The sequence below is a fragment of the Hippocampus guttulatus genome, chromosome 9 (assembly GCF_054856545.1).
Source record: "Hippocampus guttulatus isolate MCC_2025c chromosome 9, RoL_Hgut_1.0, whole genome shotgun sequence".
Taxonomy (NCBI): domain Eukaryota; kingdom Metazoa; phylum Chordata; class Actinopteri; order Syngnathiformes; family Syngnathidae; genus Hippocampus; species Hippocampus guttulatus.
This window is the reverse complement of record NC_141269.1, coordinates 16,625,249-16,649,578: the sequence shown is the minus strand read 5'-3', so window position 1 is coordinate 16,649,578 and position 24,330 is coordinate 16,625,249. Positions and strand designations below refer to the sequence as shown.

Here is a 24,330-nt window from a genome sequence, read left to right as displayed (position 1 = left end):
CACAAAAATAAGTCCTTGACTACATTGATTCTGAGGAACTGGTAAATATGACATACAATCAAACAAAACTGGCACACAAAGCCCAGAGCCAAGAACCAGAAATTCAATGTAAGGCGTGCGATTAAAAAAAAGAAGAAAAAAAAAGAGTGATAAATGATGTTGATCCCTTTCTCTCAGAAGTCGTGACGCAAATGCCAATGGAATGATATGGGAGTGAATAGATCATATCATAATTTATTTGTAACCAAATAGAATCCTTTGAATAAATCAGTCTTCAATTGTCACATTGAGGACATTGAAAAAAAATGTTTGCCTGGGCTTTTATTCTGCTCGTATCCAGTACAGCCTAATTAGAAGAAAAAAAAAGGCAGATTAATGTGCAGTATACCCAAAATATGCCTATTCATTCATTCCCTTGATGTGGTCTATTGAAGCATTCCCATTTACATGTCATGTTCATTGACTAATACAGTGTTTCTTAACCTGGGTTCGATGGCACTCGAGGGGTTCAGTGAATCGGTCTCAGGGGTTCGACGGAGCCTCTGGCATACAATGATTTTTTTTAAAAAACTACTTACAGTATATCTTGACATTTTATTGACTTTTTAAGAAAATCTTGAATTTGCAAAAAATCATATTTGTTTTATTTTTCACTAATGAAGGGTTGGGTGAATGTGCATGTGAACTGGTTGGGTTCGGTGCCTCAAACAAGGTTAAGAGCCACTGGACAAACAGAAACAGGTGCATTTGAAAACATACTATTGGCAGAAAATATGGCATATTCTCATGATGTTCTGTATTTTTGTGGGGGTAGAGGAGGGGTGGGGAAGTCGGTATGGTCGCCATTCCTTATTTTTATCAACAAGAGCATTATACTCCTTCCAATAAAGTGTCATAAGGGAGCAATTCATCTGAAGTAAATTGGTAACTTATTCGAAGAGCACTCTTCATTCCAGTAAGTGTAAATTGGGGCAACATGAACTGAAACCGAAAGTGTGCAACAAGGCAAATCATTGATTGGCGGGTGTCATAACTTTATTTCTAAGGATGCTTTGTGTAAATGCGCCCACTCAAACACTTATCGGTGGTGATAGGTCACAGCCAAAACAAGGTCGTTGCGCTTTTGCGCAACCCCCCTCCCCGCAATAAACAGTGAAAAATCACTTCTTTCAATGGGTCACTTCAGCTTGGATGTAACTGTTCAACCGTGGTCAATAAAAATGGACACCCATTGATTGCATTTGCGGATGGTCGAGTTCTACGCAATGGGTTGCTGTTTAAAAAAGTGTATATGAACACTATTGTTCAAAAGTTTTGGGGTCACTCAAAAAAATCTTTATGCTTTAAATAAAACCAATACCTCTTTTTTTTTCCTTAAAAAAACACGAACAATGTCCAGAACTGTTTTGCTCATTAATTTAACGTTATCGTCATTAATAAAACGGGGTATAAGGATATTTTCAAATGACCCCAAACTTTAAAAAAAGGTCCATACACTTGTGCTTTTATTTGTAAAAAATGAAAGGCATTTGTAAGTGATCCCAAACTTTTGAAGGGTAGTGTGTGCGTGTGTGTGTGAGAGAGTGTGTGTATATATATATATATATATATATATATAAACGATTTGTTCAGTTTCCATCTTGTGCTTGGCAAACAATAAATTAAGCATTATGTTTCATTGAACTATATTCAAAATAAAACAATTCTACTCATACAAATGTATCGTACCTTTCTTTTACTTGAGTTGCAAAATCTTCGCGGAACAATCTAAGCACAACACATTACAGATATGAACTTAAGATATGGTTAAGAGGTGGTGTCAAAAACATCAAGACATTCTTTTGAATAAAACAAACATGTATTTCCAGTCTATGATAATTCATCCTGAGTTTTGTCAGAAGAAATCATTCGTCATGAGGGAAAATGTTTTTTGCTGTTGCAGTAAAAAAAATTAAAAAATAAAAATGGCAGAATAATACAAACCAGTTATAACAAAAATATCATAGAAATGAAGCAATCTCAATTGAATGTTTAATTAGAAAAAAATGTGTGTATGCATGAGAGAATTCAAGAATGTTCAACACAATTTTGAGCTCACACACCAGAAATGGTTCTGGAATGTCATGCACGGTATCTTCGAGCAGTGATGCTCAATTGGTGGGTTGCAGACAGCTAGTAAAAACATTACTGGAATCTCATTCTGATTATTCCGCTACAATACAAAATCCCACATGGAACATAATTGCAAATGACAGGAAGTGTAGCACTAGCTGCTTTGTGTTTTACCCACAAGTGTACTCCGTAAACAAATACAGTGCAGGTCAGACTCTCGCTCAAAGATGTCTTGGTGAGCAATTTGCTTTTGGCAGCACATCAAACTCCTTGAAAATGGGTTTGAAAACACAACAGGAGTTTTTACAGGGTGGCAAGTGGTTTGGTTTGTTTATTTGGTTTGGTTTGGTTTGTTTATTGAACATAATAATTTGAGAGAAAATAAGGTAAATAAAATAGTAAAAAAGAAAGAAATCAGTCTTCATTCAACACAGTTATTATGTTCAAGGGAGTAGGTTCAACAGAATTACCTTAGCAATGACAATGTAGGACATCAAACCACGATGACTTGAGCTCTCCTTGCTAGCGGGAATACATGGACCAAGTAGGTCATTCCATCGTGCGCAATTTAAAGCACGGCACAGCATTAAATTGCAAACAATGACGCTAGACTAATAACTGTTCTTCCAATTCCAATGGGTCTCGTCTCTACTCCGTGTCCGGCCGTTTGGGCATAACATTTTCCTGCTCGTACACGTATGGTCCAATATACATCTTGCTAACAACCTCCTCCTCCTCCTCCTCCAACTCTTCAAACATCTGAATCCCCTCAGCTAAATTTAAAACGTCACTTTCTGAATCGATTTCTGACTGGCTTTGTACACTTTCCATAGAGAGCCGCGCTATTGTTGTCTTAAAGTGACGTCACGCTTCCGGGTGTGTTGCCCGTCTGGGTATCACTTGGGGAAAATGATTAATTTGTCGAATTTCCATCCATCCATCCATTTTCTGAACCGATTTATCCTCTTAAGAGTCGCGGGGGCGTGCTGGGGCCTATCCCAGCTGTCTTTGGGCAGTAAGCGATCTGGCTGCCATCCAATCGCAGGGCACACAGAGACGAACAACCATCCGCACTCACACTTAGGGACAATTTGGAGTGTTCAATCAGCCTGCCATGCTTGTTTTTGGAATGTGGGAGGAAACCGGAGTACCCGCAGAAAACCCCCGCAGGTACGGGGAGAACATGCAAACGCCACACAGGGAGGCCGGAGGCAGGATCAAAGCCACGACGCTGCACTGTGAGGTCGACACGCTAACCACTGGACCACCGCGCCGCCCTTTATTTAATATTTGGTTTAATTACTTTACTTGTGACATAAAAATATGTTCTAAAATTACTTCAGGTAACCTTAAATGGCGCAGTCCTTGACATGGCAGAAGAAGAAACTCATTTGCTGAAGTCCATGCAGGAAATCGAAGTGCACAAAGCACATTTATAAGGAACCTCCATGGGCAGATGATGTCCAGTTGTCGAGGGAGATCACAGATCTGTAAAGCGGGTATTTGGAGACCACATTCTCCCCCTGATCTATTGTGTCCGTGCAGGATCTCCCGTTTAGTTTAGTGTGCATCGGGAAACATCACTTCCTCAGGCAGTGGCTGGACATTTCCTGCATTATAAATTGAGGTTCCCCGATCCCATCTGCAGTGCTGTCTCAACACCGTCAGCATATCGGAGGCCCTCCAGATCTGCAGCTAAAAGAATCTCCAGGACATTTGGCTGGTGGGGGAAGCAAAAACAGACATCACAGTGCACATTCTGGCGTTACAAAGCAAGCAAGCAATCAAAAGGTTTTTCTTTAGCATCTGTCACACATGGACACGCAATCAGCAGTGGAATGCAGTCTCTAAGTGCCCATCCATAGCCATCAACTTTACATCATCCGCAAAAAAACGAACAAACAAAAAAAAAAACTGTAACAATTGAAAATTTACTCCTTACATGAAAAGATTATTGGGTATACCTGCAGTCCGGAAAGGATTAGATGCACATCTTGGCGTTTGAACTGTCCCAGCAAGTCACTCAGCTCATGAATCACTGTGTAATCTATCACACTGACATGACTGCAATCCAATACAACTGACCGTGGAGGAGAGTCTGGTGAACATTAGGAAAAAAACAACAACAACAAAAACTGTAATGATCATTCCTTCTCTTACGTTTTACGATTTTCATCTTTTGATTGAGCACTGACCCTGTAGAGCTTGTGTATGTATGATGTGACTCAGATGTTCTGCAGCAGGAAAGCCGAGCCCGCTGGCCAACTCAATGAGCATGACACCTTGATTTGACATCTACACACAACAGGCACATGGAAGACACACCAGTCATCACGAACGCAGAGGCATGCTGTGAGAACATTTTCGTTAAGAAGAAATGGAGTGAACAAATAGCGTGTCTGCCTCATCTTTTCTGTATTGCAGTACAGTAGTCATAATAGTCGGTACTAATTATGTTGATAATTGATCGCCATCACTGTTTTTTTGTTTATTGTTTATTGAGCATATATAGTATACACAGTAACAGGTTGACAAAAGTCAAACAAAAATTATGTAAGGAAAATTAGAAAGTAGATAAAAGAAGAAAACACACATCATCACGGTTGTATGCTCAAGGGAGTAGGAAGAAGTAAGTAACTTATCTGGTCCTACCCCTTATTTTAAAGCAATTTGCTTAGATCATTTTTCAAAACAAAGAAGAAAAGAAAAATCTACATATCATCAAATGCTTTTACCCTTATGTATACTATACTATCCTATTTATACACCTTTTGGTTTGTATATATATAGTTATTCTTTCTCCTTTTGTATTTCAATTTTCTGATATTCATTATAATTTTCATTTCTTGAATACAATTGATAAGTTGATCAAATCCAAAACAAGAACAAACGGTTGTCTTACTATATTTTACAGTATATCAAATGTATCTTTTTAATTCTGATTCATGTAGTTTTTTTGTACTAATCTTTTGAATTTGTTTTTGAACTCCTCCAACGATTTGCTCATTTTCAGGTCCGTTTCAAGCTTGTTCCACAAGTTGACACCTATTACTGATACACACCTTTGTTTGATGTTTGTTCTTGTTCTGGATTTTTTGTATTGATTTGTACCCCTTAGATGATAACAGCTCTCTCTAATTTCAAAAAGCTGCTGGATATTTTGGCGGAGGAGATTGTTATGTACTTTATACATTAATTGGGTAATCTTGAAGTCAACCAAGTCGTAGAATTTCATTGTGTTTAATCTGATGAACATTGGATTTGTGGGTTCTATATATTTAGACCTATTGATTATTCTGATTGCCTTTTTTTGGAGTTTTAAAACAGGGAGTGTGTTTGTTTTACAAGCTTTTCCCCATATTTCTACACAGTAGGTCATATATGGGAGTAATAATGAGTAATATAATGTATACAAGGAGCTCTTGCTCAACACATCCTTCGTTTTGTGGAGTATCCCGATAGTTTTGGATATTTTTTTTATTATGTTATCTATGTGTGGCTTCCAGGATAGTTTTGTATCTATTATTAGTCCAAGAAACTTATTTTCATAGACTCGTTCTATTTCAATTGAATTTATCTTTATTTTAACTTGGTCTTTGATTGGTCTCGTGCCAAAGACAACTAACTTAGTTTTTGTTGAATTTAAAGATAGTTTATTTCTGTCGAGCCAGTTTTTTAATTTTGTCAATTCATTTTCCACATTTTTCAGGAGTTGTTTCATATTTTTTCCAGAGCAGTAAAAGGTTGTGTCATCGGCGAATAGGACGGATTTGAGTTGATTTGATACCCTACAGATATCGTTTATATATAAAATGAATAGTTTTGGTCCAATCACTGACCCCTGAGGCACTCCATGGCTAATCTTCAGTAGATTGGATTTTTTGTTTTTGAACTGCACATACTGATATCTGTTTTCTAAATAACTTTCAATCCATTTATATGCTGTGCCTCTGATGCCATATCTCTCTAATTTATTCAATAATATAGTATGGTCTATAGTATCAAAAGCTTTTTTTAGATCAAGAAAAATCCCGATCGTGTATTCTTTATTATCTATATTAGTAGCTATTGCTTCCACAAACTCCATTGCTGCCATTAAGGTGGTCCGTTTTTCTCTGAAGCCATATTGATTTTCACTTAATAGCATGTATTTACATATGAAGTTGTCAAGTCTGCGAGAAAATAATTTTTCTAATATTTTTGAAAATTGTGATAACAGTGATATTGGTCTATAATTTGTAAAGAATTGTCTTTCCCCACTTTTAAAAATTGGAATGACTTTGGCTGTTTTCATTTTTGATGGAAAAATACCATTTTTAAATGACAGGTTGCATATATATGTAAAGGGTCGCACTACAAATTCTATAATCTGTTTTACTATTGACATATCAATATTAAAACAGTCAGTTGACTTTTTACTTTGATATGTTTTTACAATATTTAATATTTCATTTGGAGTCACAGCAGTAAGAAACATTGTGGAAGGATTTTTTTCTATGTATTTATCTATTTCAAAAGAATTTATTGGATCAGGAATTTGTTTTGCTAAGTTACTGCCGATATTAACAAAATATTCATTAAATTCATTTGCTATTTCTGCAGTTTCCTCAATAATGCTATTTTTGTCTTTCATAAAATACTCCGGATAATCTATTTTATTGGAGTTATTTCTAATTACATGATTTAAGATTTTCCATATTTCTTGAGTGTTGCTTTTGTTTTGTTCTAATAATGCGCGAAAATGGTCTCTCTTGCTAGTTCTTATAATGTTTACTAATTTGTTTTTATACGTCTTATATTTTGTTTCAGCTTCTTTAGTTCTGGATTTTAGAAACGATTTGTATAGATTGTTTTTCTTTTTACATGCATTTTCTATGCCTTTTGTTATCCATGGCTTACTTTGTTCATTTGACTTTCTGGTGACTTTAATTACTGGGAAATGGTTGACTGAAATGCATCAAACGCAGTATTTGGGTCATCGTTTGTGTAGACTTCAGACCAATTTTGCTTGTCTAGGTCGAGCTTGAAAGCTGAGATGGAATGTTGGGTTCTGAGTCTTATTTCTGATGTGTGGGTAGTTGGTATTGTTTTTCTATCGAAGTAATTGTATAGGACTGCAAAGACCGGTAGATGGTCACTTATATCAGTTATGAGGAGTCCACTTTCCTTTTTATGTTCAACTGTTATTCTGCTGGGTCTCAGAATGACTGGGAAAAGACCGTTGCTATACATTGTGTTTATGAATTCTGTTGTTTTTTTGTGTCCATTTGGGTTTAATAAGTTGATGTTAAAGTCGCCACATATTATTCGTGTTTTCTTGTCATTTGAACAAATCAGCATATCTGTCAGTTTTTTATTAAATGTGTTTAGACAAGATCCTGGTGTCCTATAAACACAGCTTATAATAACATTTGATGCATTTTTAATGTGTATTTCAAGAGTTAGACATTCCATTACATTCTCGGTTGTGTTTGTCAGGCTCTCAAGTTTGGTGCATTTCAGTGTTTTATCTACATATATTGCAACTCCCCCTCCTTTTTTGTCTTCCCTATGAGTTGCATACATTTCATATCCATCAATTTTCATTTCACTTGTTTTTTCATCATCAAGCTGATATAGTTGATTATCACTATACCAGTATTATCAGCAACAATTCTTCTGTATTTTGTCTTCTGATCCCAGTCCCAATCACTCGAGCCATTATTCTCTCTACGGTATGCAGAAGGTACAGGAGGTTAATCTCCTCTGCCTCTACATTGCAACCCAGAGGCTGACATAAACAATAACACCTCGACTGTTTTGCTGTTACACCCTGAAAACTGCTGGGTCAAAAGTAACCCAAATTGGGTGAAATAGCCAATCCAACACTGGGCCCAAAATGGACAGAGCCAAATCGTGGGTTGTTTAAACCCAAACTCATGAGATTGAGGATTTGACGCAGCATGTGGGATTTTGATCCAACAAGGAGAGAAAAAAAACTATCCATACTGTAGAGTTAATGCTACCAAGAAATGCGTTAGCGGTTTATCAGTATCGCTGGGGTTAAAAATAATACTGATTTTACTCGCAACATTTCCTCAAAAGAAGGTGCATCTTTGCCCTGTCAAGGGTCGCCACAGTAAATCAGCCCTGGGACGAACCACTGGCCCAGCAGTATGGGGCAGCCTTAACAGTACATGAGAGAGGTCTGCCCTCTCAAACAGGCTAATTTTAGCAAGACCAAAAATGTATAAGCGTGTATGGTGGGATGTAATTCTTGTTTCTTGAGATATGTCGAGAAAAAGCATGTCACAGACATGTTCATAAAACACTTGGGCGCTGTTTTAAGTTGTGGGGAAATTGCATACAATCTCTTCTCTTTTTATATATGAAGATGGTTCTCGTGCCTTGAAATTTCTTTTGTTGTAAACTGCCCCGGATTTGAAATAAAAGTCACTTCCCGTCTTGCAAAGTAACTCATGCTGTAACATCAGTTTTCAACAACCTCAACAAATTAAAAATGAAACGGCTTCAAACATGTTTGTCTTTTTACAATGAAAATGTGCTTCCTCCGGCTGCTTGGCTGTCTCACACGCAAACACCATTTAACGGCACTCACAAAGCTGCCCTGAGTAACAATTTGACTGATTAGTTCCAAACAAGGAACTAATCAATCGATTCCAGAGTAATTGTATCCTTTCTGGGGGGGAAAAGAGTTCCAAAACATGTCGCTCAATGGTACAAAAGGGCTACTGCACCGGAATACCTTTATTCCAGGTCGAGCCATGGTGTACATCAGTATGGCTCCAGATATAGCCACACCTCCTATGATTCCATACTGCACCCGCCAGAAACTCAGCAGGAAGGTCATAATGAAGGGAAGGAGGTCAAGCTCTTCGGGATGACACAGCAAAAAAAGGGAGTGAGGTAAAACTGTGAAAGTACACTGTGTACGAATGCAGAAAAACATACTATGTATCTTCCATATCTTAGCCACGACACGATAGTCAACCATGGGAGTGACGGCACAGATGACAACAGCAGCGAGAGAAGCTTTTGGGATGTAGTAGAAGGCCGGCATGAGGAACGCCAAAGACAGCAACACTATAACACCTGCAAAAACAAATATATACCAGTAAAGTTTTTGGGTTTTTTTCAGGCCAGACTAACAATTAACATGTATCAGACTCACATAAAACCGGAGTACCGGTAACATTTCAGGATCAAAGCTAACATACAATAAGTGAAAGTAGCTTTGGAAGAGCTGTTTGAACAATATACAGTATATAATTCTAAACGGGAGGAAAAGCATTTAGGTGTGGGAAGGTGAGTCGACCCTGCGCAAAAGCATGTTTAGACGCATTCGTCAGCGGTTTCAATTGTTAACTGAACTTCCAGAAATAGAACTGTCATTCTAATGTTGAGAAGTTTTTTTTTACATTTTCCTTGTCGAGCGCTCTGGCCGTTTAGAGGTTTGAGTTCTTCATTTACTATATTCGTATAACATCTCATAATTTCTCAAAGGCTTTCTGGACCGTGACAGTGAGGTCACTCAGGTCATTGAGTTAAAATGAGTCAATTCTCCATGTCACTTCAACCAATTTCAGTGGAATCAACTGACAGCTCGTAAGAGATGACTATGGAGGTTCGACACATTACGAGCTGCAGATTAATAGACATACACCGATCAGCCGTAGCAATATAGCCACCCGCACAGTCTTATCACTGAGGTGTAATGAAAAGTTATAGAAAAATATGTTTTATCATGCTCTGCATTACACAGTTCAGTAGGGGGTATTAATTCACAATTAAAAAAAGATGTGTTTATTGTTGTGGCTGTAGTTTAGACCAGGGGGTGCCCGAGTCTGGTCCTCGAGAGCCCCTATGCAGCCTGTTTTAGATGTTTCCCTTCTCCAACACACATGATTCAAACGTTCAGGATCGTTATCAAGCTTGTTTTAGACAGTGGTGTCCAACCAAAACGGAGCATTTTCAGATATTGTTTTGGTTCTCATTAAATGAGATGGACTTGACAGTGTAGGTGGGCAGGATATTAAAAAAACAAACAAACAAACAATATATAGCATATGCGCTGTTGAAGACTGATTTAATAACGTTTTTAACATACATCAATGCAAAAAGGTGTAGACTCACTTGTGACAATCCCTCCAGCTGGAGTACAAACCCCAGTCTGTGAATTCACTGCAGTCCTAAACATGATGACAAAAGATACATTTTTACACACTGTCCATGTTTATTTCTCCTCTCTTCTTCCCTTCCTCTCTCTCTCTCTCACACACACACGCACACACACACACACACCTGCCAAAGCTGCCGGTTACAGGGTATGCTGAGACAAAGGAGCCCATGACGTTGGTCATACCAATTGCCAACAGTTCCTGGTTAGTATCTATTCTGTAGTTGTTCTGCTTGGCTAAGGACAAACAAGAAGGCAAAGGTTGAGAGCACTGGCCCAAATATCGTGTTGAATAGAAAAGTCCTTCTACGACACCTGTAAAATTGAGATTGTTAATGCAATCACAGATGAATTTTTTATACATTCATGTGTAAGGGTCCTGTATATCATACACTTGCTGTCTGATTAGACTCTTGAATTTTCTCTTGGCTGGGGGTGGGTGGTGGTGGTGGGGGGGGGGGGGGGGGTTGCTTCTATTTTATTAGAGTAATGGTCACCAACCTTTTGAAGCTGAGAGATACCTCTTGACTACTGATTACTGCGAAGGGATACCAGTTTGATACCCACTTCTGAAATAACAAACTTGCTCAAATTACATTTAATCCATCCATTATCCTCACAAGGGTCACGGGGGTGCTGGAGCCTATCCCAGCTGTCTTCGGGCAGTAGGCGAGGGACACCCTGAACCATTTGCCAGCCAATCGCAGGGCACACCTAGACGAACAAACATCCGCACTCACACTCACACCTCGGGACAATTTAGAATGTTCAATCAGCCTGCCGTGCATGATTTTGGAATCATCTTGGAAAGACACTGCGTATGCTGCTTTTGCAGTATGGTTCTTGTTTCCTCATAAGATAAGAAAACCTTTATTTGTCTCACAATGGAAAAAATCCCAAATGCAAGAATACAAAAGCATCCTGCATCTAATCCAGGTCTACAACATATTATTTCAATCATTTTAACTAACAAAGATATTGTAGACTGCAATTGCAGGGTCTACCCCGCCTACTGCCCGGAGACAGCTAGGATCGGCTCCCTCATGCTTGCGACCCTCGTGAGGATGAGTGGACTTGAAAACGGAGGATACGGAGGAGATACCAACATGAACCATTGTCCACTTGGAAAACTGATGGAGAACACACAAATACAACGTTATCGTGTTTAAAATTTTCATTTCGTTATATGCTTAATTAACCTCGAACGTGTGTGTTCATACAGCTGGTCAGTTTGAGGTGAATGGAACCAAGGAGCTTGTTAACTGATAAGTTATGAAGAAAGATTCAACTTCGGGCGGATAGGGAGGACAGAATATGCTGTAGCATAATAAAATGTTCTTGAGCAAAAGTTACAGATGTATCAGTTCATGGGAAGATGTTGGTACTTGTACCAGGGAAGTGTCTTGGCCTCCAGGTGTCCACTGAGGGGAGTATCATTGAAATATGATATGGTCACTTGTAATTTGCATAAACTGTCTATCAAGGCCAGCAGGAGCTGCGAGAAGTTCGGGTTTTCGGTTTGAGAAGCGAGCACGAGTTAGCGCGGCTTCAAGAATCGTACCGCCTGCCTGGCAGTGAAAGACAAGCTGTTCCTGGTCGAGTCTCTGTTCAACTGTCCAAATGAGCATCTCTGACAAAAACTCACCAAATGCTTTTGCAATTGCAATGCTCTCCAGCAATCCCATGAAAGGAATCACAGCTAGACCTCCCCCAAAGCCCTGTGCACGTACAAAGAGGAAGACAAAAGACATCAGCCGTGAGATGGTAAAAAAAACATGTCACGCCCTCACCTGGATTCCTTACCTCCACAATCTCTCCAAACGTTACCACAGTGCCATTGGCGGTGGTGTCTGAGGTGGGCGGGGGCCTGAAGGGTGGAAGCCCCTGGGAGGTTTTCCCAGTGATTGAGAAAACATGAAGGCCAGAAGCTTCACACGAAAAGGCGCAAAAAGATGCGGCCACGACGACGAGGGCGTTACGCACTGATCAAAACACAAAAGACATTGAAGGAGAACTGTTGTGCAGACACGCTGCAGGCCAGATGAAGGGAGTGTTGTACACTGGCACTGACTGGTAGCAACAGCCCACACAAATCTTCTGGCAGCTCTGGGGAAACTGGGAGCATCATCACCATCATCATCGGGTTCCAGACTTGTTTTCATTGACGTCAACATGATCAGCAAGGCTACACAGAGCAGACCAAGGACCACATCGCCTATTCGAGCCTCGGCCATCTTGTAAAATGTGTAGTAAACCTGTGGGAAGAACTCGTGGGGAATATCTTGGAGTCCCAGGATATTCTAGAAATAGAATTTTAAATATGAAAAAGGCCAGGGGGAAAATTAACTGTTAATGTCACATGTGTCATTATTCCGGAAAGCCTTTGAAAAATTCTTGTATAGTATCATCAGATGAACCATGAAATAATGCGACGCCTATTCAGCTAACCGTATGTTAATTTGTTACTTTGGCTCAATTAACTTTATTGCTAGAGGGCATTCGGAGGGCATTTTCTTATTGCTCTCGTTAGTGTGTTTTCACTGCTTGGTGCCTTGTGTTTGTGCAATTACAATGATTACCTCACCTTCACCTGCCCAAAGCCAATTGTTATTGCCGCAGCACAAGTAAAGCCTTTTAGAACAGGGAATGAGATGAAGTCCAAGAGAAAGCCTGCAACGGAAGATTTAACACATTACATTTGGACCTGCAATGTGGCAAAGTAGATGTCGCAGCGGAATGTAAGACCATATTTCTTTGTCATGCTCGTAATGGATACAAATCCTTCGACAGAATGTGACGCTTGTTTTTGTGAGGTCAACTGCTCCTAAATTAAATCACTCCATGTTCACATGACTTGAGTGGTTCCCTCCCCTCACCTAATCTCAGTAACGCCAGGGAAGCTTGGATGAGACCACAGAGGAGGCTGAGCAGCACAGCTCGGTGCGGTTCACCCCCCACCAACGAGAAGCAAAGAAGGGACATGATGGCTGTGGGACCCAGCGTCACATCCTTGGATGTCCCGAGGAAGGTGTAGATGAAGCCTCCCATGAAGGCAGAATAGAGCCCGTACTGTGTGTGCAAACGTGATTGTCTTGAAATTGGCTGCAACTCTGCATCAAATGATCAGGTCATCTCATAAAATTCAGTCAAACAGATTCATAGTTTGGTTCTTGTGGGTTGCCACCTGTGGCACCTCAACATAGTTCCTTGACACCAAGATGCTATGAGACGTCATCAATGTAACTTCATGCCTTCATTTTATTTTGTATTTGATATTTATTTATCTTGTTTTATCAGTTTTTTGGCTAACATCTTCTTACATTGATATGATTTACGGATACTAAAATGTTATTTAAAACATGACGTGGACTCCATGAAAGTTTTATGATTGCAATCCTGGATACTTTTTTATAATATCCATTGTTTTTAAATGTAAAAAAAAAAAAAAAAAAAAAAAGTGTATTCCAATTTATTTGTTTTTTCAATCAGAAAATCGGATATACCACTTTATATGAAAAGGACACTTTGATTCGCTCCTCTTTCATCTATAACTGCTTCAGACAACAAAGTGTATGCTGGAAAGTGGTTAAGAGTGCACGATTGTCTGTGTCTCATGTGTTGTTTTGTATTATTTTGTCTTTTTTTTTTGTTAACTTTTCTTTTGATAGCGGCGCGGACACCCGCAGCGGCTCGTCTTGTTTTATGTTGAGAGGGAAGAAATTTCATCTGTGCTGTATGTTACACATACAGTACATTTGACAATAAAGCGTATCCAATCCAATCCAATAGATAGGACTGACCTGCACGGGAAGGCCTGCTACTTCTGCATAGGCCAAGGCCTGCGGAACAGTTGTCAGCCCAACAGTGACGCCGGCGAGGAGATCCATCTGAAGCCATTTCAGCTTGTATTTGGGTAGCCAGGAGAGAATAGGCAACCACGCCTTTAGCCTCCTGCTGGAGCAGCAGCCACTCTGTCTTTCTCTCTCCTCTCTTTGTAGCAGAGATTGGTCCATGGTGAAGAAAAGGTTGAGTAGTGTGTGTAAGAGGAGAATCTGCAGAGGTGATTGTTGTCAGAAGTCACAAGTGGAGGGAAATGTTGTTATGCAAATACAGGTAACCTTAAATTTTGGTACAGTACTGTAGTTACAATATCAAATCCACTTACGCAGAAAGATGAAAGCTCCTCCTTTTGTTTTATATGTCACTCATGTTGTTATTGGACTGGTGATGTGTTCCTCTAACTTCGTGGCACCTCTTTAGGAACATGATGTGCATTCTGAAAAAGATCTCACTATTTTTGTCGATTTCGTCACACTGAAAGCACAAAGCAGATGTGAAGAAGAAGACTCGTTTCTATTTGTACACACATGTGAATGAAATCTGACCTCTGCATTTGACACCTCACAGAAGTGGACATAGCAAATACACATTGGAGAAGGGGGGTACTGAAGCACACAGGGTTTCAGTGTCTTATGGCAATCATAAATGTGCGCACTAGTTCACGAGTAAGCTCATTTTAGCGCTTACCCGTTGACATGTAAGGCCATAAATGTGCGCACTTGTGCCACCACTTACATTACATGCAAATAAGGATGAATACGAACGCATGCAACGGTTTCCTATTGGCTGTCCATTTCAAAATACATTGGTACCTCTACGTACCGCTACCTCTACTTGTTACGCAAGAAATTTCAAGATACGAAAGGTAAAAATACAGTATGGATCGCCCGTCACAGCTCCGAGTTTCATGACTCAACACTTATAGCTGCTCTGCCATTGGCTATTCCCGAGTATCATCCTGGCATCCCATTGGCTAAGAGGGACCTCTACCGTGTGTGCCGATAGAAAGATGTCTATTTAAGCAGTGTCCTCGTCATTCGCCTCTCGGGCCACGAGGTCTCCGCTAGTGTTACGAAAATGTGAATCCCCGAAAAAGTGTTCACCAGTCGGGCGATCGCTCACTCTGCTGATGTTTGCCTTGGATATTTTCGAAGGATTGTCAAAAGCCGATGAAAGCAAACGTCCTTGGATCGGTTCTTTACAAAACGTCAGGCAAAAACCACTTTCACCAGAGAACATGAACTAAAGAGGGCAGTTAAAGGTTAGAGTCCCTTATAACAGGCGAGAAGAGATGACATTACACTATTCGCACCAGGTGCGGAACGGGAGGGGACGACCCTCCAATGCCACCTGCTGGAGACAGACAGGACAGAGTCATGACACACCCACTGGTCATTATGCATTTGCATACTGTATAGTATCTCAAGTGTTTATCTATACCATTTTGCGGGCAGTATCACATCGGTACATACGATGAATATATTTTTACTGTAAGATTTAATATATTTATAATTAATACACAATAAGTATTGTGCGTGTGTTCTATTTTTTAATGACTGTGTACCTACTTTTGCACCTCACTGTATATATAGAGGGAGAAAGACAGAAAAGATTCATCAAAAGTATGAATTGTTTTTATAAAATCACTACTTTTTTTTCAGGTATTATGAGCCGGGCTCTTATGGGTGAATGCTTTAAGACTGAATATTTATTGTCTGAATATAACCAATCAAAATTCTTGTCCCGCCTGCTTCATTTTCATGCAGGCCACTTGTGAACATGTAGGTGTTTGAGTAGCAATTGAGACATGAATGATCACGTTACAGTTCACATGTTCACTAGTCAGAGCCAAATGTCCACTGGGTACACCAGTTAAGGTGTTCTGGCCTTAGCAGTTAACTTGTCAGTTTAAAAATTTATCACTAGCTCACTAGTAAGGCATATTATGTCCACTAGTTGGATCTTCCCAACCTTACTAGCTGACTACTGAGGTTCAAAAGGGTCACTAGTTTGCTTAACTAGTTGGACAGGTTGGTCTCATTTCGACCTCACTTGTTAACTAGTGAAACACATGTTTTCTTTTTAGTAAACTAGTTGTCCAGAGTGAGTCACTAGTCAACTAGACACACTTGTGTTTATTCAACTAGTTAACTAGTGGAAGGCATTTTGTCTCATTCGTCAAACCAAGAAATGAACTTGTGCAAGATTTGACTGAACACGTTTGACATTTTTCCTACACGTTGGGCTTTTCTTTTCACTTGTTGGTGTTTATGCAGCACTAGTGAGCGACTGTGCACAACGTGTGCAACAAATATCTAACATCTAGTGATTGTTGTTGCACTAGCTCATGTTTTTGGCATACTTTTGGCATGTACATCGTACTAGTTAAATAGAATTGCTTACTAGTTGACATGTGTGCACAACTAGTGAACTGTAAAACATGTAAACTAGCCAAATGCGATTATTTCACTAGCAAACTAGATGTGTGCACATGTCACCTAGTGCCCAATTTTATCAGTCTATACAAGTTCAGCATTGAGCCTGACAAGTGAGACAAAATACGTTCCACTAGTTAACTAGTGATATGAAAATCTGTGTCACTAGCTAACTAGTGTCTCACTCTGAACCCAACTAGTTTACTAGTGAGTAAACATGTGTCTCACTAGTTAACAAGTAAAGTGAAAATGATCCCTATGGCAAGCCATTTGAGCATTTATTCCAAATCCCTGATATCAAACATAAGTGTGTTACACTAGTTCGACACTCGGCCACACTAGTGACACACTTTGTCGAACTAGTTGCATACAAACTCCAACTAGTCATTCATTTTCAGCAACATGTCAACTTGTCAATCATGGATTAATCTAACATGTGAATTTCTGACCCGTGATTTCCTGCGCGAGTAAACAAGTGCGAGCTGAAATACTCACTAGTTTACTAGTGGCGGTTAAAACAGTAGCTAGTTTACTAGTTAAAGCCCCTTGACGCCTTGATATCTAACTAGTGAGTGTCAAAAATGTTACTTGTTCACTGGTGATGCCCCAAATATTTACTAGTTGCACTAGTGTGACATTTAATGTCGCACTAGTTCAACTAGTGAGGTCTAAAATGTTCACTAGTAGAACTAGTGGATGCCAACCTGCTCACTAGTAAGCTAGTTGCACAAAATATAACGAGGAGGTGGGGCAGAAATGTGGCTGCAGGATTCCTATTGGATCTGCAGTTAAAATACACCAATCGGGATTCAGATTTTGTCATAATCACACCCACTTCATTTGCATGTTTTACACTAGTTTACAAGTTGTCCTGAGGATTTGCAGCTAGTTCACTAGAGGATTCCCATTATTGGTTACATGTCGACGAGTGAATCCAGAAATCCAAACTAGTAAACTAGGTGCAATCGATTTGACCTTACATGTTAACTAGACGGTTTCAAAATGTGAACATGTTCACAAGTCAATGTAGAGATATCCACTAGTTACACTCGTTGGGCTCATTTTCACTGTACTTGTTAACTAGTGATACACATGTTTCCTCACTAGTAAACTAGTTGGGTTCAGTGTGACACACTAGTGAGCTAGTGACACAGAGTTTCATATCACTAGTTAACTAGTGGAACGTATTTTGTCTCACTTGTCAGGCTCAATGCTGAACATGTATAGACTTTGACTGAACATGTTTGACAAAACTGGGCACTAGGTGACATGTGCACACATCTAGTTTACTAGTGAAATAATCACATTTGGCTAGTTTACATGTTTGGCAGTTACAAAACTTTACAAGTTCACTAGTTGTGCACACATGTCAACTAGTAAGCAATTTTATTTAGCTAGTGCGATGTGCATGCCAGCTAGTATGCCAAAAACATGAGCTAGTGCAACAAAAATCCCTACATGTTAGATATTTGTTGCACTCGTTGTGCACAGTCGCTCACAAGTGCTGATTAACACCAACAAGTGAAAAGAAAAGCCCAACATGTAGGAAAAATGTCAAAAATGTTCAGTCAAACCTTGCGCAAGTTCATTTCTTGGTCTGACTAGTGAGACAAAATGCCTCCCACTAGTTAACTAGTTGAATAAACACGAACGTCTCTAGTGAACTAGTGGGCGTTCTGTGGCTTACATGTCAACTAGTAAGCCTCAAAATGATCTTACTAGTGAACTAGTGGGCGTTTTGTGGCTTACATGTCAACTAGTAAGCCTCAAAATGATCTTACTAGTGAACTAGTGGGCATTTTGTGGCTTACATGTCAACTAGTAAGCCTCAAAATGATCTTACTAGTGAACTAGTGGGCGTTTTGTGGCTTACATGTCAACTAGTAAGCCTCAAAATGATCTTACTAGTGAACTAGTGGGCGTTTTGTGGCTTACATGTCAACTAGTAAGCCTCAAAATGATCTTACTAGTGAACTAGTGGGCGTTTTGGGGCATACATGTCAACTAGTAAGCCTCAAAATGATCTTACTAGTGAACTAGTGGGCACATTTATGGCCTTACATGTTCACTAGTAAGCGTCAAAATGATCTTACTAGTGAACTAGTGGGCGTTTTGTGGCTTACATGTTCACTAGTAAGCCTCAAAATGATCTTACTAGTGAACTAGTGGGCAATATGGAATAAATACTCAAAGGGCTTGCTTGGCAAACCCTGAGTATTTATTCATCCGTGATTGTATTGTAGACCAATGAGAGCACGTCCGACAGACACGTGGACTTCGGGCAGCCAATCATGATGCATTTCGAGCCAAGCCCCAACAAAAACGGAGGAGAAAACTTTCAGACGCATTGAAAGCTTTTCGGGTAAATATTACTCTTGTTGTTACACAAAATGTTGTTTTACGATTGTTTTAGGCGGTAAAGTTATGGTGTAAATGTCAGATATGTGGTCAATTTATCAAGATGAAGCCTGCTTAAAAATCTGCTCCAACGATTTCGGAGATGTGTCTGACTTTGACAGCAATGGCGGCAGTTCAACGCTGACAGTCGCAGTCGGGTGCAGATTTATTTCGGCAGGACTTTCTCAAATCTGCCGTTTGCTCTGACAGTCACATTTTGTCTTATTACTCACAAGCTAATTGACATTTAAAAAAGAGTTAAAGTTAATGTTTGGAACATGATTTTGCTCTGTTTGCCGCCTTAGTTCGTTTGAATTATTCGCTGCCTGCATTACATGAAGTACATTTTTTAATATTCACAAGACTGTAACTGTGCATTATAAATAATGTAACATTTGCACTATGTTTTACTGGATCTACAACTAAACTAAACTAGGTCCTCGTTTCTGGGAGAGTCCACAGCACCTCCTGCATCACAACCATTCTGCCGGCACACCTTCAGCAGCACGATGTTTCTAACGGGAGCTGGAGGGTGATCAGCTTCATTGAAGAACAGGAGGAGGAGAGGCACAACGTTTGTCATCTGTGATATATTTTTAGACTTTTCTCCTCATTAAAAAAACTGTGTATGTTTTGTTAATTTCTTGATATAGTTCTTGTATTTAAATATTTTAACAATCAAATATTTTTCAACTGTGTTTTGGATATGAATTGTATGAAATAAATCAGTGAAGCCCCAATCAAATTCTACTCCATCTAATCTGCTCGATCACACTGCTGTCAAGATGCTGTAAATAATGCCTTCATTCATGATTGTAGAAACCCCAGAACGGCAAACATGTGATTATTTTATTTTAAAATATAAGAAGCCTATGTTTTTCAATTGTGCTCATTTTCGTTGTATTGCACGACAAATATAATAGATGAGCCGGTTTGGGGACATCATCAACCAAGCTGCTGCTCCAATTGCAATGCGAAATATTGTCCTGCTCTCCTAAATCCGCATCTACACCACAAATTATAGCATCCTAACTGATTTAGCAACAACTGAAAATTCACATCATTATTTAGGGAGAATATGTTGCAGAACTGTTGCATTATATGGCGCTGTATTAATTTTATTTAGTATAGCATACATATATAAAAGTGGAAAGATACTGTAGAGCTGTACCATTACTCTTTATCTCCGTGTACATAATAAATAAACATCACCTACAGATACATTGACTGGTAAAAATTGCTTGATTCCTTCTGTATACTGTAGATATTACGCAAATGGCGGTAAATAATTGTGAAAGCTCAGAATCAGGTTTTAAAGGGTTCATTTTTTGCTCGGTGGTGCTCTTATTATGGAGCCAATAGGAGGTGTTCACTTCTGGCACTGTCCTGCCTCCTGATTAGCATTTAGCGTAACTAGTGTGACCAGTGAGCCATTAGTGTTTCACATGTTGTACAAGTGAACAGTTTGCCATCACTAGTTAACTAGTTAAATCAAATGACCATTTAACTAGTTGACTAGTGAGTAGGGTGACATCCACTAGTGCGACATTTTGACTTCACTAGTCAAACTAGTGAAGTCAAAATGTCGCACTAGTGGATATTTGGGGCATCACTGGTGAGCAAGTAACATTTTTGGACTCACTAGTTGGATATCAAGGCTTTAACGGTCTTAAACTAGTGCACTATCAATGTTTTATCCTCCACTAGTTAACTAGTGGATATTTCAGCTCCCACTAGTTAACTAGTGCAGGAAATCATAGGCCACTAGTTAACATGTTAGAGCAATCCACGTTTCACTAGTTAACACTTTTTAAACCTTACTAGTAAACTAGTAAGACTTTGAACCTCACTAGTTTGGTCTAGTGGGCCACTAGGGCATAAAAAAGCTGACTAGCTGGGAAGTTCCCTCTGCTTGTGTGCTTCCAGGTGTCACTAGTTAGAATTTTGTCAGCACTAGTTGGACAAAAGTGGCACTAGTTGCCAAAAATTAGTGGCTAGTGAGGATTTCTGTGCAACTAGTTCGACATTCGGTGTCACTAGTGTGGCCGAGTGTCAAGTCAAGTCAAGTCAAGTCAACAGTATTTATAGAGCACTTTCAAACAGCCATCGCTGCATACAAAGTGCTGTACATGGAGCAATTTAACATGCACAATAAACAGTAAGACAAATCGGTAATAAAGGCGGTAGAAAGCACCAAACAGTAAAACCAAGAACAAATCTAAGTCATGCTGAGTCGAATGCCAAAGAATACAAGTGAGTTTTGAGGAGGGTTTTGAAGATGGGCAGCGAGGAGGCCTGCCGAATGTTTAGTGGGAGGTCATTCCAGAGAGAGGGACCAGCAACAGAAAAGGCTCGATCCCCTCTGAGCCTCAGTTTAGTTCTTGGTACTTCTAATAAAGTCTGGTCCACAGACCTGAGGCGCCGGGCAGGTGTGTAGGGGCGGATGAGCTCAGAGAGGTAAGGTGGCGCGAGATTATTCAGAGATTTGAAAACAAATAAGAGGATCTTGAAAATAACTCTAAAATGAATGGGGAGCCAGTGAAGGGATGCCAGAGTAGGAGTTATGTGCTCCCTCTTACGAGTACCAGTCAAGAGGCGAGCGGCGGCATTCTGGACCAGCTGAAGGCGCTTAATGGAGGACTGGCTGACTCCAAAGTAAAGGGCATTGCAGTAATCGAGCCGGGATGTGACAAAGGCATGAATTACCATCTCAAAGTGTTCATGTGAGAGGAGAGGTTTTATTTTGGCCAGCTGTCTAAGGTGAAAGAAGCTGGATTTAACAACGGCACCAATTTGCCGATCGAGTTTGAAATCACTGTCCAGTTTAAGGCCCAAGTTTGAGACTGTTGACTTAAGATAAGGAGACAGGGGGCCCAAGTCTACAGGATGGAATGCACAAGGGCCACTGGGACCAAACAATATCACCTCTGTCTTCTTTTCATTGAATCTCAAGAAATTTTGTGCCATCCAGGTTTTGATTTCTTCCAGACAGGATAGGAGTGGCCTTAATGAGAAGGCGTCTTTCTTGCTCAGTGGGACATAGATCTGGCAGTCATCTGCATAGCAGTGGAAGGGAATACCATGTTTCCTTAAGATGGAACCCAATGGGAGCAGATACAGCGAGAACAGCAGAGGCCCCAGAATTGAGCCCTGTGGAACACCACATGACAGGGGAGCAGTGCGTGACTCAGAGCAGCCAAGGCTGACACAGAAGGTTCTGTCAGCTAAATAGGACCTAAACCACTCAAGAGCACTGCCGCCAATGCCCACCAAGTGCTGCAAACGAGACAGCAGAATACTGTGATCCACTGTATCAAATGCTGCAGTTAAGTCCAATAAAACTAGACACACGTGGTCTCCAGAGTCATTTGCCAGGAGGATGTCATTAGAAACGCGTAACAGGGCTGACTCCGTGCTATGCATCGTCTTGAAACCTGACTGGAAGACCTCCAAGATGTTATGTTCATCCAAGAAAATTTTCAACTGCATGTGCACGACTTTTTCCAGAATTTTGGAAATGAAAGGCAGCTTGGAAATGGGCCTGAAACTTGACAGCACATCTGGATCAAGGCCAGCTTTCTTGATCAAGGGTTGGACCACAGCATGTTTAAACTGTTGGGGAACTACACCAGAAGAGAGGCTGCTGTTGATGATATCCAAGACTGATGCGCCAACACTCGGGAGAACCTCCTGAAAGAAGTGCGGGGGAAGAGAGTCGCAAGGGGAGCCAGATGGCTTTGTCTGGCGAACTACATCCTCCAAAAGCGCCAAGGACACAGTTTCAAAAGAATTTAGCACAGCTGAACATGGAACATGGACAGAGGGGTCAGATGCGGTATTTGAGACCGGAGTCCTAGCTGTAGAGACCTTACCAATGAAAAACTGAAGGAATCTGTTGCACATCTCGGGTGAAGAATCCGAGCAAGTAGGCAGAGGGGGTTTGAGTACAGAATCTATTGTTTTAAATAGTGCGCGTGGGTTGTGACGGTTAGCTTGAATAAGGTCCGACAGATATTCTCTTTTGGCCTCTTTTACTGTGAGCTGGTAGTTACGCCAGCAGTCTTTCCAAATTTGATAAGAGACATGCAATTTGTCATTTTTCCACTTGCGTTCGGCTTTGCGACACCCCTGCCTAGCTGCGCGGGTAATGTCGTTAAACCATGGCTCGGGTTTAGGTTCTGGGAGCACAGTTTTTGAAGGAGCCACCAAATCCAGGATGGCACAGCATGATGAGTTGAACCAAGAGGTGAGTTCCTCTGTGTTAGACGAGGATACGCAAAGGTTATTAAAGGCATCAGAGAAACGACCAGCAGTGCGAGGGTTAAAAATCCGGCGTTTAAAACTAGGAGCGGCAGATTTCACAGCAGCACGCGATAAGACTACGTCAAATAAAACTGCCATGTGATCAGAAATCCCATTTTCAAGGACTTCCAGTGCGAACTAGTGCTGAAGGAGATCGAACTAGTGTAACACACTTATGTTTGATATCAGGGATTTGGAATAAATGCTCAAATGGCTTGCCATAGATCCCAACTAGTGTAACTACTGGATATCTCTACATTGACTAGTGAACTTGTTCACATTTTGAAACCGTTTAGTTAATGTGTAAGGTCAAATCGATTGCAACTAGTTTACTAGTTTGGATTCACTCGTCGACATGTAGCCAATAATGGGCATCCTCTAGTGAACTAGCTGCAAATCTTCAGGACAACTTGTAAACTAGTGTAAAACATGCAAATAAAGTGGGTGTGATTATGACCAAATCTGAATCCTGATTGTTGTATTTTAACTGCAGATCCAATAGGTGTGGATACTGCGGGCGGATGGTCTTGAACGGGTATCCCCACGGAGGCAAAGGACAATCTTAAGCAACAATAAAACGTTTATAGACTGAACACGCGAGAATCACATGACACGTTCGACTGAACACGCGAGAATCACATGACACGTTCGCTAACCGTCTTTCACGCTCAAGCAACAACTCTCTCAGTTGTTATGACAGTGTCTATACGCGTTAATTATCGTAACATTTCATAACAAACAGTTACATATGCTCCATGAGCGGTATCGAGTTGATAAATGTGGATACAACCTGCACAAAGCGCGAATAAAGTGGGACTAAGATTTTGAAACTGTCATCTTATAAAAGTGGTGATATGATCAGAAGCATAAAAACGACAAAAGACAAATTCGGGCAAGTCATAAATTGAAATCCAATCAATAATTGTGGTTCCATCTTACAATTGCGATTGCACAGGTCTTCGTTTGCCGCTCAGTTGTGCACGAAACACTTCGCAAAAAGCATCCCCATCGAGCCTTCCGGCTCTAAAAACGTCACAAGGCTTCGGTCACGTGGTTAGATGGAGGGGA

At 40.3% G+C, this 24,330-nt stretch overlaps 2 protein-coding genes across 4 annotated transcripts; both read right to left on the bottom strand.

The window, feature by feature from the left end:
• Positions 1-1,720: 1,720 nt before the first annotated feature.
• On the bottom strand, positions 1,721-24,293 carry slc26a11 (solute carrier family 26 member 11). 3 transcript variants are annotated; one of them, XM_086120688.1, is made up of 15 exons: positions 24,202-24,293; positions 14,454-14,602; positions 14,089-14,340; positions 13,165-13,357; positions 12,873-12,958; positions 12,360-12,588; positions 12,092-12,270; positions 11,934-12,006; positions 10,414-10,525; positions 10,246-10,301; positions 9,064-9,204; positions 8,858-8,985; positions 4,308-4,407; positions 4,077-4,210; positions 1,721-3,832 (listed from the first exon to the last, which is right to left on the bottom strand). In XM_086120688.1, exons 3-15 carry the CDS (start codon positions 14,299-14,301, stop codon positions 3,728-3,730), a joined length of 1,749 nt encoding a protein of 582 aa, XP_085976814.1. In that variant the 5' UTR covers positions 14,302-14,340; positions 14,454-14,602; positions 24,202-24,293; the 3' UTR covers positions 1,721-3,727. The 3 variants fall into 3 exon arrangements, with proteins under 3 accessions (XP_085976814.1, XP_085976815.1, XP_085976816.1); XM_086120689.1 differs by having other exon boundaries at positions 14,454-14,564; positions 24,202-24,277; XM_086120690.1 differs by lacking the exon at positions 13,165-13,357.
• LOC147200606 (uncharacterized) lies at positions 4,427-8,205 on the bottom strand. The gene is made up of 2 exons (XM_086119120.1): positions 8,177-8,205; positions 4,427-7,741 (listed from the first exon to the last, which is right to left on the bottom strand). Exons 1-2 carry the CDS (start codon positions 8,203-8,205, stop codon positions 7,042-7,044), a joined length of 729 nt encoding a protein of 242 aa, XP_085975246.1. The 3' UTR covers positions 4,427-7,041.
• Positions 24,294-24,330: the final 37 nt, after the last annotated feature.